Source organism: Odontesthes bonariensis, chromosome 10 (assembly GCF_027942865.1).
Source record: "Odontesthes bonariensis isolate fOdoBon6 chromosome 10, fOdoBon6.hap1, whole genome shotgun sequence".
In the NCBI taxonomy this organism is placed as follows: Eukaryota; Metazoa; Chordata; class Actinopteri; order Atheriniformes; family Atherinopsidae; genus Odontesthes; species Odontesthes bonariensis.
The window spans coordinates 14,572,039-14,589,940 of NC_134515.1; the positions used below are offsets into that span (position 1 = coordinate 14,572,039).

Sequence of the window (17,902 nt, forward strand, 5' to 3'; positions counted from 1 at the left end):
AAAAGACTCAAAAATTCAAAACCAAAATGTCTTTTATTAGAGTTGTTGGTCTCATCTATATGAGCACTGAAACTACCATAACTAATAATGTGATCAAAATGACTGGAGAAAATGAGAGGAGATTTGGGCCAAATGACTAAACCCACATAGCTGTACTTTAACAGCTAAAATGTCCTTAAAGAAAGCAGCTGAATTTGCTAAAAGTTAAAGTAAAGCTAGAGAAATTGGCAAATTTCATTTGCTCTTTGGCTCCTCCTATAGTTGTGAGATGTAACACCACTTTCACAAAAACAAAACTCCGTGTGAGCCCTGCAAATGTTCAACCACTCACACGAAATGTTCTTGTCATGTTGAAGATGCCACAAAGATGCTATCAAAAGCCCACAAAAATGTCAAGCAACTGTAAAGCAAATCGGTGCCTGCAGGGATGGAAATCAAAGTTGTATCTCAGTTGTTATCTCAGGTGCTCTAAGGTAGTTTCAAGTTTTCATGAATGTGCATAACAAAAGTCAGTGAACTTCAAAACAAGCCAGAGGCACAGAGGTTTTAGTGTTTACAAATGTCTCTAATGTATTTTTAATTACAATGGGTTTTAAAGATCAAAGAGTGATATTATAAATAACAAGGTACACATAGACAAGGTCTTCGGGACATAAAAAAGATGCATTAACAATGAAGCGTTGCAAAAAGAAGGCGTTATTACCCTTTTTGTATATATATATATGTATTGTTATTTCATTTTATTTTATACAGGTACATATTTACTATGCATACATATTTCATACATATATCTATATATATTTATATCTATATATATAGATATATGTCTATATATATAGATAATAAATGTAAAACGCGCACTGCCCAACGTCCATTGAGGATTTATTGTCCGGGCCTGTTATTATTCAGTCATTATCACGTCCTCTATCAAGGAGCTCCACACTGCACTCATGTCTGTCTGGAACACTACAAAGGTCCCGTTGCATGTTGGGTACAATATTCCTGAAGCACTGAGTGCGCATGCCCAAAAGAAAACTCCATTATTTTTTGCTCGGAATTTGTAAGAAAAAAAAGAAAGAAAAAAAACAAAAAAACAGTGGGCATCTGTGAATTGGGGATTACATGGGTCGTAATGGTTGTCGGAGTAGACTTGAATGCTACGTGGTTTAGAAGAACAGAGACCAAAGCAACGGCTGGATAGCTGTGGACCTGGAGCGGGACATCCCTCAGTCTTGCTGGGACTCTCCAGAATCAAGTAAATTTCAGTCAGTTAGCTCTGTCGTTAGCCTAGCTGGTAGCGTTAGCCCCTAGAACCAAGGCGCAGTAAAAATGAAGCGTTATTGCCCTTTGTTTTTAATTCGGTCTGGCAGACGTTGCATAAATGGTGAGAGCTGATTCATCGTGCCACTGCGTGATTTAGATTACGTCATAATTTATGATACAGCCATTTATCAAAGTATCAGTCGTTTTCAAAACATTCCCTGGCTAGTCCTCTTGCTAGCCAGCTAACTCTTGATTCTCCCGCGAGCCAGAGAAGCGAAGACTTCAAAACTTGGCCAACACAGAGCTTGACGCATTGAGAGGTTGTTCAGCAAATATTCACGTTATCTAACGGATATCTGCAAGTAAGTGTGACATGTTGGTCAAATTATTTCTGTCTGTTTGTTTTTTTGCGAAGCAATACTGTGCACGGGTCGGTTCTTGTAACCGTTGCTAACACACAAGAGTTTTGCATCGCAGTGTTTTGTGCGCCTGACAGCTGTCACGACAACACAGTGCAAAGTGGGTTTAGCCTGCTAGCTTAGCTTTTAGCCTAAACGTTAGCTGCCGTGTAGTCAGTTGAATATTATATAACGCCAGCACCCTGCATATGTGGCGCAGTCTATTATTTAATTCAAGGCTCTTGTCCATGCTGTTTGGTTGTTATCTTCTGAGTTTGTCGCCGGCAAGGCAACTGCTCACATTGCAGCTAAACATTCAGTAAACTACGGGCCTACCCAAACACACCCTCTTACTTCCAAGTAGCCACAGTTTGTTCTGAAGTTTGACTTTTTCAGAGAGAACAGTGTATCTGGTGTGATCATTTTTATCAAGCATGGTTGGATGAGATCAGTTGCAGGAGAGATTTATTGCATGAGTCATTTAACGTGCTTCCCCATGTCAGATTACATAATCCACCTCCACCTTTTTTTGCAGGCTCTCTGTCATCATCATCATCATCATCTAAACTCCTATTCTGATGTGGTCTAAACATACAAGTCTGTAGGAATCACCCGGAAAGTCAAGGATCTGCCTCATACCGGGAGAAATTCCAGGTCTTTGGACAAGTCAGGTTTTACTGGCAATCTGTGTGCTTCTAACCCACCAGCATGTACATTGGACAGTGGATACCTTAGCCAAAACAGATCCTGGCTTCCCAAAGATGACAAGGTATTTAGTATTTTATTCATCTGTCCCTTCATTTTATTTCGTTTTAGTTTTTTATATTTCCCGTCTTAAAGCAAAATCTTTACTTTTGCTGTGGCCACACCCACCTAGAGATGAACACATTGTGGGTTTTAAACACTGCAGATAACACCTAACCCAGATTTGTTAGAGATGTTACATGCGCTTAAGAAAGGTAAATGCTGGGAACTTTATAAAACCTATTCTATATGATATTTTAATTTAATTAGATATTTCATTTTATGAGTTAAAAGACAATATGCATCGGGGCAAATGTCATCTGTGTTTGAAATTCCTTCTATTATTGTCCCCGTTTGGAAATGCGGATCTTTTCTGGATGTCATGCCCCTGGTCTCACCCCACAATCTCCTATCACTTTTCATTTTAAAGATAATGTGTTTTCACTTTGCTGCTTTTCCAAGGTGCTGGCAGGCCACAGCAACAAAATGATGGGAGGCAGTGAGACTGTCAGTGGGGACAAGGATGGGGTCCATGGAGCTGCAATACATGTCCCCATCGGCTGGCAGAGGAGAGTGGAAGGAGGGCAGGTGATCTATCTCAGGTATGTTGGTTTACTTGAACAAGGAATGCATGGTCACTTGGAAAAATTGGTAGTAACAGAAACTAATATGTCTGACTTAAGATAGCTTTTTCAAAACTTTTTGGATGGTGGAATATTTCTGTATATGCAGGAATTAATCTGATAATTAATCGGTCTTACCTTCAGTAGGCTGCAGTTTGGAGAAAGAGGGGGAAAAATGTTTATAGGGGAGCCAAGCTAGAGGCTACTCAGAACAGCGTCATGAGAGGAGAAACTAAAACATAATCTAAAACAACTCAACCTAAAAAATGTCATAGCGTTTTGAGCAAAAGTTATATTGTGGCTGTTTACAATGCGTTGCTTTTTCATCACAGTTACACGGGCTCCGTGTACGTGTGTCACAGCCCGCGTAGCAACGCTAACCGTGTTGCAACACGGACATTCTGCAGCTAAGAAAATGTGACAAAATAAATATCTGTCTGATGCAAAAGTGATGTGGTGTAAAAGTCCACAATGTAGTTGTGTTTGTTTGAACCTCCGAAATTTTTTGGGCTTGAGTCGTCCTAGATGACGAAAAATTTGCTCCTCTGGCGACTACTCCCTGAGTAACTCTTAGCGTAGCTCTATAATTTGATTACCTCAAACTAAAAGCACTTTGATGGCTGCTTACTACCCACTAAAAACATTTTAAGTATAATTTTAAGTCCAGCAGTAAGTGTCTACAAAAAAGCTGAATGAAATTCTATTGATGTTCTTTCCATTAGTAACTTATGTAAGCTTAAAGTTTTGATGCTGCTTTACAAGATTCTTTTTATTAGTTATAGTTGAGATGTTAATTTTTAAATTTGCATTTTGGACTTCTTAATTGTGTTCTTACTTTGTTGCACCAAGTAAAAAACATCTTTCAGATTGTGTGTGCGTGTGTCCAGCCTTGTAAAGGCCTGCAGGTTCCCCCGTTCGGCTCTATGATTAAAATCTATCCCTGCCCTTTCCCTGCAGTCCCAGTGGCACTGCCCTGTCCACTCTGGATGAGGTCAAGACCTATCTGTTGACTGATGGTTCCTGCAAATGTGGTCTGGAATGCCCACTCATAATCCACAAGGTAATACCATTGTATAAGTGTGTGTGTATGGAATTAGTGTTGGGAACGCACAAAAATATATAAACCAATCAGCCAGAAGATTAAAACCATTGTCAAATATTGCATATTTCTCCCCACACCATCGGAAAGCATTTTGATCCTGAACAGTGTCCTGTCCTGTTGTCTTTGACCATCTGAGTTCACAAACTTCATGAGCTCTGCGAAACTCTGTGTCTCATTCTGAGTGCTAATATTAAAGCACTCCGACTTTTTTATTGGCCGACCGCAAATGAGACGCCTCTTGACATTAGGGGAAATGACAAGGAACTGTTTATTCTCTTCAGACTCACTTAACCAGAGTTTTTGTCTAGTTTTAATGACTTGCTCTTCCTCAGTGAGTGCGTGTAGAAGAGTGCAATGTACCTGCGCAGGTGCCAGCTGTGACTGAATATTATGGGTTGTTTTCTCTGAATTCTGTCTAATCCTGTTTCATCTCGTCCCATGCAGGTTTTCAACTTCAGCGTGGGTGTGAGGGTGGAACAGCACAGTCAGCCATTAGGTAAAGCAGAGCAGGACATGACCAAACTGTGCAATCACCGTAGGAAAGTGGTGGCGATGGCTGCTCTGTGTCGGAGCATGCAGGCCTCACAGCTCCCGTTTGCCAACTTTCATCATCCAGGTAAACTTTGAAAACGCACAGATGAAGGAGTAGATTTTCTCATGTCTATTAGTCTTCAGACATTATCCAACAAATCATAAACGAGCATTGTTAGAGCCCCAGACAGACTTTTTATACAAGTAACCCTGGTGCTCATAGCTAAAAGTTTTTGCAGCCTCAGCACAAAATTTAGAAGGACCACTTTATGGAACCTTATTAAACCATTGATAAATGCTTTAGTGATGAAAACACAAATCAAAGATACAGTCTATTAAACTGCTGTTTTGTTTTAAATTAAAACTTTTTTATTTCTTTTAAACATCACAAATAAATCTATGCGTTAATCTCTTTCCCCTCCTTTAAAATAGAATTGATTACTAATCCAGTTAAGATGGAACAAATATGAATGTGTTGTGTTACATGTTCTTTTAACTGGTTGGCACATTGGTCCGTCTGTACACGTGCTCTGCTTATCTTCAACCCTTTTCTTTACATTTAAATGTGGGCCATAAATTCAGTGAATGGCAGCTCTTCCTTCAAAGTATTGAGCTTTTTTTTTCAATTTAAGCCTCTTGTCCATACCAAGTAGTGGGTAATTGTCTTTGAAATGCTTCTGAACCATACTCTGCAGTTCTGAAGTGTCCAATGTAATTTGTTTATTGTTGCTGGCTAGAAAAAAAATTGTTCTTCAAAAGTATTAAATTATTCCTTTTTATATAATGTTTTAAAGGCTTCCCACCAGGTTATGACGTAGCCAGCCGTTAAGGAGAAAAATCTTGGCTGTCTAAAGCCAAATTTCCGGTCCTGTGCAGCTGTTCCATGAGCTTATCATAAACTTTAATGTGTAGTTGATCATGAATATAGAAATAGTTTGTCAATAGTAAAAAAAAAAAAAAGTGCTAAAGTCTAAAGAACAGTGCGATATTGTCACCGCTGTTTTTTGTTGTCTAAAGGGGACCCGTTTTCTTTGCAGTCGATGCAGTTCTTCATTTAATTTGACTGGAGTCCTAAATATAAATTGACGTAGTTTACCAAATCCGTTTAAGATTTACTGACAAGATGCTTAACATGATCTTATTTGAAATGTTCCCGATTTTGTTGGAGTTCAGTGTGATGTGTTCAGATAGAGAGAATACAGAGTCAGCGTCTCCATCTTCACAGGGTACATATCAAAGATGACATTTTATTTGTGAAAGTAAAAGAAATTAGTTGGTATCATTTGGTCAAGCCACCTAATTGTATTAATAATCATTTGTAAATGCACTACTTTTGCTCAATGTGTATATCTCTAAAACGGGCCCACTACCATCTCTCTACACTCCACTCTTGCTTCGTCTCTTTGTGCTACTGTTGGGATTCCTTCTGTATATACACAAACAGAGAGGCAAAATTAGGAGAAATTGTTGAAAAATCCATAACATTTGGAAACTATTTGGTTTTGTGTTTTCCTCCATTAAGTAAATTAAAAATAAATTTTAAAAAAAGCAGCATGTGTATGTTTCGTGGTTGGAATAACTGGACAGTTTTTCATTTTGAAAAAATTTCAAGAAGCGTGTGCTAGTGAGGACCACATGGGAGTGGATTGAGGCATCTGCATGAGCAGAACAGTTGTATGCCATATGTAAGCGAAACCACTGCACTGTATGCTAAACTGTTCCGTCCCAAAAATGATATTTTAGTAGTAGGGTCATGCACTGCCTTGTACTGAAATAAACTTTTTCCCTGTAGAGGCAGCTTTAAACCCAGTTAAAGTGAGTGCTGTTCATTTTAAGAAGAGAGGGACTTCCCCTTTAAGAGATCCTTTTTTTCTTAATTTGGCCAGAGGAAAGAAGATTAGCATTTTGGCTGCAGCTGTTCTGCATTTAGTTGGTTTGTAAAAATGGGGAAAAAACAAAGATGCATGCCATCCTGTACCAGTTAGAGAGAGCTGTTGTCTCTCCTTCTCTGCTGTGTTGTTTTGCTGAAGTTTATAAGTTTGTGATTAATTCTTGAGCTTATATTTGGTGGTTTGGGCCAGCTTCATAGGAACTTCCATGGCATAAAGAAAAATGGAACAAGGAATTGCTTAGTTACAGTAGCAACCAACAAAAAAAAAAAGTGAAATTATAGTACAAAAGTTGAGAAGAATAAGTGCAACACAAAGATAGATCTCGTAGGGAAAGAAAGAGTGTTTTTGTTTGTTTGTTTTTTTACAGCTGTCCTTAAGATAGTAATTAGATATAGATGGCTGTGTATTGAAAGAATTGTAGAAAGAAAAACAGTAAAGTTAAAAACAGACAATACTGACGGTACAGGCAGAAGAGAAGAATATGTACAAAAGGTAGTGCAGAGATTGCAGTAGGAATTTACATATTTATATTAACAGTATGTGTTCGTCTGTTAAACAGAGGGGAGCTGTTGTACAGTGTTATGGTGAGTGGTAGGAATGATTTTCTAAAGCATTCTTTCTGACAGCAGATGTGAAATGAGTTCTGCTGTCTCTGTAGGGTGTCATGAAGGGGGTGGGATGGGTTCTCAATGATGGACAGTAGTTTGCTCAGCAACTTCCTGTCTCTCACTGACTTCAACGTCTTTAGGTCCTGTCCAATTGTTTTTCCAGCTTTATGACTGAGTTTTTTTTAGTCTTTTGGTATCTCTTGTGCTGATGTTTCTCCTCCAGCAGACTACAGCACTGTATATGATACTCACAACCACAGACTGGTTGAAGAGGTCCAGTATCTTACTGCACACATTGAAGGATCTGAGCCTCCCCACAAAGAAGAATCAGCTCATTACCTTATTGTACACAGATTTGTTTGGTCTCTTGTCCAGTCTGTCGTTCAGGTGTATAGCCAAGTACTTGTACTGCTCTACAATTTCATCACTCATGATGTTGATGAGCTTTGTCAGAGATCAAGTCCTCCTGAAAGCGATCATCATCTCCTTGGTCTTGGTGACCTTTAGAAGCCGATGATTCCAGCAGGACTTCTCAACAAAGCTGTGTACCAGTTCCCTAAACTCCTATTCTTGTCCATCTCTGATATTTCCACAACTGCAGAGCCAGCAGAGAGCTTCTGCTGATGACATTATTCAGAGTTTTATTGGGAAATACGAGGTTTAGACAGTGAAAAGGAACAGTCCCCTGTGATGATACTGTGTTACTCACTACCACATCAGACAGGGCTCTCCCCAACCACAATTACTGAAGCCTATCTGAAAGATAGTCAGCAACATCAGATGTACAGAAGATTCAGAGGATCGCTGACTTTTGGCAGATTTTTAATTCACAGTAATTGCATTGTAAGCCACATAATTCCTTTTCTAAATGAAATTAAGTAACAAAGTTTATATGTGTGTTCCTGCTTTCAGATGTGAGTCGAGGGGACAGTCGAGATCCAAAAGGGGAACTCGCGGAGCGTAAAGAAGAGGACCGTGGAATTTATTATCCAAAATTCCATCCAGTTCCAGCTCGACTCCACAACAATTTCCACCCAAACCCATGTGTCAGCCCCAAATCCTCCCACCAGTTTATCTATCCTTACAATGGTTCCTCCCCTGTTCCCCACTCAGGCACAAACTCTCACCATCCCTTAGATGCTTTAAGAAGACTTCATCATCCTCCTCTCCCAGCATCCTGCACCTCTTCCTCCAGCTCCTCTTTTCTAGCTCACAGCACTGCCCAGAGGTCACCCCGTACCCCTACCCCACACAACATCAGTCAAGGTCAAAGAACACCCAAAACCCCAGAGACTCCTAGTTCTCCTCAGCTAGGACCCCTATCGTCACCTCCTCCCTCTTCCCCTATGAATCTTGGTGGAGGAATAAGAGGAGCACAGACTCATACTCATCATCCTCATGCTGTTGTGGGAGCCCTGCCTCTTTCTCCATCTCTCTCCCTCTCTCCCTCAGTCCACAACATGTGTGCGTCTCCTCACCAGTGGTCCCGCAACCCGTCAGCTTCTCCCTCTTCTCTGTGTGAGCATGGAGGAGGCTCAACAGTAACAGAAGGGGGAGGACTGATGGGAAGTAGCTTGCCTCAGAGGAGGAAGTCCACCTCTTCCTCTCCTCACTCCCCAGTCCCTGGTGGCTCCCCGAGCCCCAGCCCCCACTTTCCCAAGTACAAGTTGGAAGAGATCGTTGAGCAGTTTAAGAACTCAGGCAACAGCAGCACTAATAATAACCACCTCCTAAACCCTACTAATCCCTCCTTACTGACCAACCAAAGCAGTAGTAACGCTCATGCTGTCTCTTCAAAGCCCTCAAAGAGCACCATGACTCCAACTGCCAGTGCAGGACCAACGGGTTTTGGGTTGAACTCTGCAGGACCCTCTAATTTATCTCTGGGGCCATTGCTAAACCACCACTATAGTCATCAGGGCAAGCTGCCACACCCAGCTTCTTTTCCTGCTAGTAGCCTGCTTTCTGCAGCTGCTAAGGCTCAGCTGGCTCACCAGATAACCCAGGGCCAGAGCTCAAATGTTGCCAGCAACCCTGGAGGCTTGCCCCCTTCTCTGGATATCTTGAAAGAGGCACAGCAGCAACAAAAGGTAACAAACAGCACTTTACACAACAGCCACTCTTCCTCCTCAATTGCTTCTGTCAGGCTTCCCCATCCCTCCCTTCCAGCAGCTTCAACTGTTCTCTTTCCTCCATCCCACACTCTGGCCCAGTCCCTGGCTTCCTCCTCACCCCATCTGCCCCCCACAGCAGAACGCAGTGCGTCACACAGGAAGAGACAGCGGCGATCTCCCACAGTCCTCAGCATGCTAAGAGACACACAGCAGCTGTCTAATGGGTCACGGAAGACCCCACCAGAAGAAGCTGTTTCTGCTGCAGTTATCAACCTTTCCTCCTCTTCATTCCCTTCCTCTTCGCAGAGCTCCTCTACCTCAGCTGTGCAGAACCAGAGTACTGTAATGTTGGAAAACCATCATCAGAACCTCCCCGGGCACTTGCTCAGACCAACAGCACACCTTTCCAGGCCTCCTCGGCCAAATGAGGCCCTGGATTTCACTACAGGCCTGACACCCACACCTCTTGTCTTGGATCCTCCAACCCAGCCTCTGTCTGCTCTGTTACACCTGCTCAGTGTGCAGAATGCACAGGCCACTGCCTCAGCATCCAACTCTGCCTTAGCTCAGTCCAGAACTGTATTTGTTGAAGGAAGTGGAGACACTAATAAACAGTCACCATCTTCTCTGGCCTCTAGTTCTAATGACAGGCACCCGCAAACTCAGTCCCCATGTCGAACGGATAACACTAATCATCTACCCTTGGTGCAACAGCCACTTTCGTCCCCTCCCGCCTCCTCTCATTTCACATCATTAGAGTCTCAATCTCCCCCTCACTCTACTAAGTCAAGTTTTCTACAGAGAGATTCTACTTCGACAATGTCATCTAAGTCAAATTTAGCTCTCCACCACAGAAGCAGTTCATCTCAGCAGACTCCTCCATATCCCATAGACAAGCATCAACCAACTGATAATCACATTCCCACGATGGACGCGTCTGTACAGGTGGCCCCACCACAGGGAAGTGTGGCAGTGGAGAGTGGTAGTAATAGCACATCTACATCTGTGGACTTCAGTCATTCTCAAGGCGGTGTTGCTGTAGGGATACCCTCCTCTCCAAAGCCTCTTGATCTTAGCAACCATGTCCTGGCCCTTCTCGCAGTATCCTCCACTGTGACTCCTGGGGAGGGAAACTCCTCCAACCATACCACTGATGTGGAGATGTCTTCCCAAGAAAATCATTCTGCAGGTAAAGATGTTCAAGAAGTTCAGAAGTGTATTTTTTATCACTGTAATCTAAACCTTTTTATGGATTTAACTTGATTTTAGTGCTTGGCATGAAACCTCTCAAGTGTGAGCTTTGCTTTTATTATAAAGGTTTATAGATTACAGTAGGCCTTTATCTTGGGGTGGTTCAGGGCAAAAGGCTTAGATGTATTTGTCATCATTGCATGCTTCGTAGGTGTTGCTCTGAATCAATGTTAGGGCACGTTAATTCACTGGTTATCACTCAGTGCTGTTCCAGTCAACATCACAGTCATAAACTATTAAAACAGAGCACAGCACATCCAATTTAATGCATCTCTAAGATATTTGTTGTTGATAAGCCAATCTGAACAGAAGCGAATAATTGATTTCTTTCTGTAGGACCAGAGGAGCCTGGATATTTAGAGCCAAAGGCCTCCACACTGACCAAACCTCCAGCAGCCATTAGTCCCACAATCACTCTCTCCTCACGTCATGAAGATAATCACAGTCCTCCTTCCCCCTCAGCTGTGGTCGACTCAACTGCTCCCTTACCTCTGGCAGAGGCCTTTCCCTTCATGAACCAGGAGCAGCTGCTTCAGCTGCTGTCATCCACAGGAGGTCTACCATCTCTCTTGGACCCCACAGTCTTGGCTTCATTGCCCCTAGGGGGGCTGTGGTTGGGAGGACAACATGCACAGATACCTCCTGCGTCGGTTACACCACAACCACCACAGAATCTTGTAGAGCAGCACCAATCAGAGCAGCAGCAGTTACTGATGCAAGACCCACAGCAACAAAACCAAGATCAACATCAGAAGCATCAACACATTAACAGCAATCCTCTGTTTCCTTTGTTGCCCTTGTTGAGTTGTGCCCAGGGGGAGCTACCGCTGAACCTCTTGGGTCTGTTTAACCCCCTCCCATCCTCTGCAGGACAGGAACCCGAATTAACAGAAAAACCTAGTCTTCAAGCTCTGCTTATGGCTTCTGTGCTAATTGGGCAACAGCAGGCCTCACTGTTACCTCTGTCTTCGCTGGGACAGTTGAGCCAGGTCAGTGTGGAAATTCCTATCCCGCAGTCACAACAGATGCCCACCACTGTGGAGGGCCTGACTTTGGACAAGACCCCTGGCCTCCTGGACCCATCCACCCTCACAGGCCCAGGGCTCTTGGAGATCACCCAGGGCCTTCTTCCCATTACAGCAGGAGCTGAGGGCCCTATCCAAGCCCTGCAGTCTCTGCTCCTTCCTGCCACTCTTCCTCCTTCCCCTGCAGCCTTCCTGCCCCTCAGCCCTGCTTTGCTCACTGCTGCCCTGAGCTCTGCTGAGCTCCACCATCCTCCCAACCCCCAGTTAGCTCCTGCACAGCAAACCCAACATACCCAACCTCAGGTAGGCTTCCTATCTCCTGTACGTCTTTCCCTTGAGCTCTTCCTAATTTCCCTAGAAAAAGCTGTGATGTCATTTCCTTAACTATTGTTCTCCCTGCCTTAAGTTGCTCCATTTCCTCAAAAACCTGTCAGCTGTTTCCCTTTACTATTAACACTATTTATTTCAGAATATTTTTAATGAAACCCTCTTCAGACTGTTTATGTTTCGACTGATACAGGACATGAGGTTTGAAAGAAAAAAAGTTCAACCTTGTGTTATATTTGGAAGGTTATTTTTAAATTGTTTATAGTTTATATACACACCAAGTTTCTAAACTAATTTGTATCTTAAGTACAAAGTGCTTACTTATACAACCAGCCTATGTGCCACCTTTACTCAACAATATGTAGAGCAAGTATTTTAGAAAACAGAAATCAGAAATGATAAGTTGTTTTCTCAAGATGGAGTGCTTACAGTTGGTATAATACAAAAAAAGAAATCAACCTCAAATTTGATTTTCTTTTTTCGTTTATGACCTTTTTCTTTCTCCGCCCCACCTGGATGTATTCTCTTTTTTTTCACTATCTGTATTTGTTTGCCTGAAACTCTAAAAACTCCTCATGTCCTGTACTCTACTTTATTCTGCAGGTACCTACTGATGCTGGTGTTGACACCCTCATCCCTGTGTCTCTCCAGGGCAAGGACAACACAATACTCCAACAGTTACTACCCACTTTGCTTAATCCTTCTATATTAGGTGAGTTTGTACACATCTTGTGAAATGCATTTTTTCTGAAGATAAGATGATTTTTTATTAGGAAGAAATTAAATGTTTGTTTGGAGTATGAGTGCATTTGTGACCTATGTCTTTGTAGGAGACCTTCCTGGCATCACAGGCCTCCATAACATGGTAGGAATTGGAGCAGGTTCTATTCTCCTGTCCCCGGTCCAGGCTTCTGCTTTGGGCATGTCTCTCCTGCAAGGCCCTGATGGAGCCATCAACTTACTCAACAATCTACAGGTAGGTTACTGGCATATACTTCAGTATAAGGGTTATCTAATTAGCCAGTGGTTGTTTCTATAGTTTCTTTGTGTTTTTTCAGCCTCAAATACACACTGACAGGTTATTAGAATATTCATAATCAGTATTTAGATTGACCCAGAGTAGCAGTTATCTGAATATTGTTCATTGTTGATTGTTGTTTTTCAGATAATGGTGAATTTTGCTGTCTGTCACATCATCAGGAATAATGCAGTTTTTTTTCAGATATGTGCTTGGCTGAGACGTGATGTTTTCGGCTGATCAGTTGAATATTATCCCCGTTTGGGATTAATATTAAATTTAATTGAGGCGATCCAGTGATGTCTAATAACATGTTGATTCAAATAGAGTTGGTTCTCTCTTATTTGCATTGTGGTTGGCAAACAACGCTGTACTTAAATTTTCATGACTTTAACTGACTTAAAATGCAGATCAATCATGTAATTATACAATAAATTACATAAATGGCGATGCTTTTTCTCATCAAAAGATTAGGTCAGATTGCATCAGTGCATTTTTAAAGTGCTAGCTTTTAGAGCTTAAAAGTGTTGTTGCTCTCCCTCTCAGAAAATGTTTGCAAAATTTGTTCTTGAACAAATGTGTTTTTCTCTTTATTCCTTCTAGCTAAACCTTGCACCACCTTCAGATGAAGAGAAGCCAGACTCTTTGCAGGAAGCCCAAAGCCCTTCCCCACAGGAAGACATACCAGTTAGTGAAGCTGCTCCAGAAGTTGTCCCAAGTCCTGTTCCACCTCTACTTCCATCTCCTTCACACGAACCCACCCCTCCCACTAATAGAGGATCTGAGGGCAGGTCTGTCATTGATCCTTACACTTCTTTCATGGACACCATTTATACCTCTTTCCTTCAAGTGAGTGCTAAAGAACAAGAAGATGGGGCCCAGCTGGGGCCCTCTGACCCTACTTCACCCTTCTGTGCCTTACCGCCGGTTTCTTTCCCTGTGGAGCACCATACCCCATCCACGACTGTCCCAACTCTGCCCCAGGCAAGTGCCCCAGTCTCCCTCAGCCCACGTCGAGCTTGTTCCCTCCGTAACCCAGACTTATCGCGGCTCAGCTTGGAAGCAGCAGCTCATTCCCCTGCCCAGGGAACGCCCAAACCCACAGAGGATGGGCTTACGTCACCTTTACAAAGGAAACTGGTTGTAGAGGGACATACCCACCTAGAGCCTCCTTTGCCACCCATATACTTGGAGGAGGCTAAGACAGACTTTATTGGTCCTGCTGCAGCTGTTTGTCCCTTTGTGGAGTCGGGGGTGGATCGGCAGAGGCTTCTTCCACATGCAGGGTACCTCAGTCCTAGGGATGGTTGCAGTGCGAGGCCCAGTGAGGAGACAACTGAGACATTGCTGCACACCGGACAGTTAATGGTGAGTATCTGGGTCTGCTAGTTTTAGGAGGCAGCTTTTTCTGTGATAAAGTAGGTTGGCATCACATCCTGCAGAAACACCAGAGTTGACTTTGGTATAGACCTCTAAACGGTAAAGAATGGTGCTCTGTAAGATCAGTTAATGTGCTTGTAATGTAACTTCTGGTTCTACTTCCCTAGGATCAAGCTGGAGCAGCAGGAGGAGCCAGAAGAGGAAGGAAAAGAAAACAAACGTGAGTTGCCCTCTCAACTGTTCATTTCTCAGACTTGCTTACCTGGACCCCTGTCTTGCTTGGATAAATAATTCCCAGTAAAAAAAAATCTATTGCCCAAATACATTTTATTTGTACTGATGTTTCCCAGCACTTGACCTATGAGTATTTTTGGTTAAACAGTATTGAGTATTAATATGTTTCTTACTTTATTAGGCTACAGAATGTGTTAGAAGACTTCAGAGATATGGATGCTACAGCACTAGAGGAAACCAAGGCTACAGTAAGATCCAGTTCCCCCTTCTGTTACACTCAGATCTTTTGTTCTAATAGCCTCTCATCTGTGGTATTGAACTTTTTTCAGTGAGTTTCTTTCCAAGCCTCCAGGATTACTTCAAAGAATGGCTTGCAGTGTTTTTAGCCATGCCAGCAGCTGATCATATGACTTTCTTTAGCCGTCACATTTATGGTTTTGCTCAAAATTCCTCGGCAATTGGATCTGACTTTTCTTTATCTCTTCATAAAAGATGGTATGATCGCAAACTGAGAAATCCGATGTGGACACAAGGGCATTTGTCACCTCAATTAAGGGACAAAAGGGCTTTTCTGGTATTTATTGAACTGAAGCATGTATAGCATTGTAATGATAGAATAATCATCCCAGTCATTGAAGAATAATTGTTCAACCTCATAAAAAGACGGGTTGACTCACCGTGACAGCACTGCATCTGTGTGACGCTTATCTATCAGTCCAGGCTGAAGTCAATCCTCTTAAAAGTCACAGTAGTTGTATTTTTTTTACTTTGGTGCGACAGTCAGATGGCTCTAAAGTTACCATATAGAACTTTGTGGTGACACATTAGTCATGTTGCCTCATGTTGTAGCAACAAATACAGGGACCTGCTTTGATTATCATCTTTTCTGTAGCTAAAATATTTTCATAGAACTTTACTTTTGGGTTTTTGTCCTTCATTCTATTTCCTCATTTCACTGTGCACATGCAGAGCTCGTGCGTCACTTATTCGCTGCAAAGGTTTTGTAAGTTCAAAAAGATTCAGTGCACCCAGAAATATGAATGAATCATTTTAGACGGACTTCAGATAGATTGCATATGGAGAATAAACAATCAAATTAGACTTTTTTTTGTATGAAACTGCAAAACAGTTGTAGCATGATAGGTCTGCTTTTAGATTTCAATTGTACTTTTATGTAAAATGACTGAGAATGGGGGTTTTATTTATTTACTCAAAGTTATTAGACAAAGGCTGTAATAAGAAGTTTTAAGAAAGTGCTGCACTGCTTGATGTTGACAAATGCAGAGGGAAAGGCGAGGATGTAGTTGCCATAGTTTCCATTACACTAAGTACCAGTGGGCAGGCGCACAGTAGTCAGTATTTTTTGACTACTCCATATTTGGAGATTAGAACAGGAACAAAGATTTGGTTTTTTTTGCTCTGTGCAGGGATCTGGGAATGACTGTGCTCCTCTGACTTCTCTGAGGAAGTCGGGGTGGAAGGAGATGAGCTCTTTGTGATTGTCGGTTCTCTCTTTCTCGTTACAGACAGCACTTCTGAAGCCCGAGAGGTCAGTGCGCGGTAGGCGGCGGCGAGGCACCCGTTCTCAGAGGCAGTGACTGGTGGAGGAGCTGTTCAGTCAATTAAAGGTGGCCAGATGCCTCCCTATACCCCTCCATCTCTCCACTCTCATCACTACTGTTTAGACCGTTAGAAGAAAATCAACTGCACTAATATGATGCTGTTGTCATGTCAACCATTGCTATGGCAACCACTAAGGGGAAAAAAAGAAAAAAAAAACACATAGGAGAAAGATAGTTGGATGAATTTATTTTTTAAAAAATAAGTGAAAAAAAAAAAATGAAGACATTTTTGTGGATACTTTTTCACTAGCTTTTCTCTGAGGTCACAGAATAATGTTGTCAGAACATTGTGATCAAAGATCATTCAATTAGGTTTGTGTTAGAATTATATCAATGAAAAACGTAAGAATAACAAATGAGTACTGTTTTCCTCTCATCATTGTGTTACTGTGAGTCAGGATAAAGCCCGTGTACTTGAACGATGCTCTCTTTTGAAAGTGTGTCTGAACATGTGTGTCCTTTTTCGTGTGTTTGGGTGTGTGTTGGACAACAGTGCTGTTGCTGAGCCCCTACTGTATGACTGTGTTTGGGATGTATTTTTTTGTTTCAGGAGAACCCAGTGTCTTCTCCGTTGTACTTTGGAGACAGTGGTTGTATTTTAAAGAGACATTTGTAAGGTTTTCAGAAAGTGATGAAAGAAAGTATGAGGATAAGATTTTATTTTTTTTCTTTTGAAGTGTGAAATAACCTGGAAATTGGACAAGCTGAGGAAGTTATCTGGTTCATACAGTCAGGTTTCTTTGGCAGTTTACATCAACGACTGATCACACAGGGTAAAAAAAACAAAGAAAGTTTTTCATTGGATGTGATTCATCATCACACCGTGAGATGTTTTTACTCGTACTCAGAAAAACAAACTTGAAGTCTTTTTGTACAACCCTTTGTTTCATGTCGGATGCTCCAGGGTTTCCAACAGATCAGTAACATCCGTCATAAGTGACTGAATTCGTTGGGGTTTGTGATATTTGCAAGATCGGCAACAAATCTGGAAGGCCTCGTGAAATGTTGGGCACCCTTTGTCACATTTTTGCAACCAACATACATTTCACATTCTGTGTTTTTTGTCTCTGTGAAGAATCATGTGTAGCTGTGTGTGATGGAGACTATTTAAAATAAGACCCACACCCACCTTCTCACTCCCCAGCCATAAGATGAAATTTAGAAAAAGTATTTGAGTTTGAATTTGAACATTTGCAGGAACCTGAAGTTTACAGGGAGTGCTGTCTGTCCTGTTGATTGGTGGAATGGATGACAGGGATACTTGTACACAGAGAGTGAGGATGTCTTGCGTGGATCTGTCGAGTCTGTGTGTTACTGTGGATTTGGAGTGATACCCTCCCTCTGTCTCCCCATATCACTGTTTGAGCTCTTCTCCACTCACTGCCCTGCCCTGCCCTGCCCTGCCCTGCCCTGCCCTGCCCTGCCCTGCCCTGCCCTGCCCTGCCCCAGGAGTACTGGCATCTCTAGCTGTATTTAAAATAAAATCGAATAATGAAAACTGAAAAAGAAAGCGGATTATGCAATTTCTACACTTGGAAATGTGTATATATGTACAGTTAATGTGTTTGATTTTATATTGTCGGAGAGAGAAGAGAGAAGCAATTGTGAATTTTTCTTGGAATTGTAATTATTTTTCTCATTCTACCCCTTTGCTTTCAATACTTATGTTCAAAAAGACGATTAAATTGTGGACTGTAGCTTTCTTTTTTATATGGGAGTCATTTTTTATTTAATATTAAACTATTTACACTAAATGCACCTTGTGTTGAT

General features: G+C 42.0%; 1 protein-coding gene across 4 annotated transcripts; it reads left to right on the forward strand.

Annotated features, from left to right (window-relative positions):
* The first annotated feature begins 1,012 nt into the window (after positions 1 to 1,012).
* On the forward strand, positions 1,013 to 17,527 carry mbd6 (methyl-CpG binding domain protein 6). 4 transcript variants are annotated; one of them, XM_075476386.1, is made up of 14 exons: positions 1,013 to 1,384; positions 1,533 to 1,625; positions 2,197 to 2,430; positions 2,868 to 3,007; positions 3,986 to 4,088; positions 4,575 to 4,746; positions 8,074 to 10,464; positions 10,863 to 11,854; positions 12,482 to 12,590; positions 12,709 to 12,854; positions 13,500 to 14,264; positions 14,444 to 14,496; positions 14,692 to 14,758; positions 16,037 to 17,527. In XM_075476386.1, exons 4-14 carry the CDS (start codon positions 2,892 to 2,894, stop codon positions 16,106 to 16,108), a joined length of 4,986 nt encoding a protein of 1,661 aa, XP_075332501.1. In that variant the 5' UTR covers positions 1,013 to 1,384; positions 1,533 to 1,625; positions 2,197 to 2,430; positions 2,868 to 2,891; the 3' UTR covers positions 16,109 to 17,527. The 4 variants fall into 4 exon arrangements, with proteins under 4 accessions (XP_075332501.1, XP_075332504.1, XP_075332502.1 ...); XM_075476389.1 differs by having other exon boundaries at positions 1,013 to 1,255; positions 1,529 to 1,625; XM_075476387.1 differs by having other exon boundaries at positions 1,013 to 1,255.
* The last annotated feature ends 375 nt before the right edge of the window (positions 17,528 to 17,902 follow it).

What these genes read in the sequence shown, in the direction of transcription:
- mbd6 (XM_075476386.1), top strand. Translation starts at nt 2,892, where the DNA reads ATGATGGGAGGCAGTGAGACTGTCAGTGGGGACAAGGATGGGGTCCAT. An exon ending in CCAAGAAAATCATTCTGCAG is followed by an intron (nt 10,465 to 10,862) that starts GTAAAGATGTTC and finishes TTCTTTCTGTAG; the next exon opens with GACCAGAGGAGCCTGGATAT. An exon ending in GGAAGGAAAAGAAAACAAAC is followed by an intron (nt 14,497 to 14,691) that starts GTGAGTTGCCCT and finishes TTACTTTATTAG; the next exon opens with GCTACAGAATGTGTTAGAAG.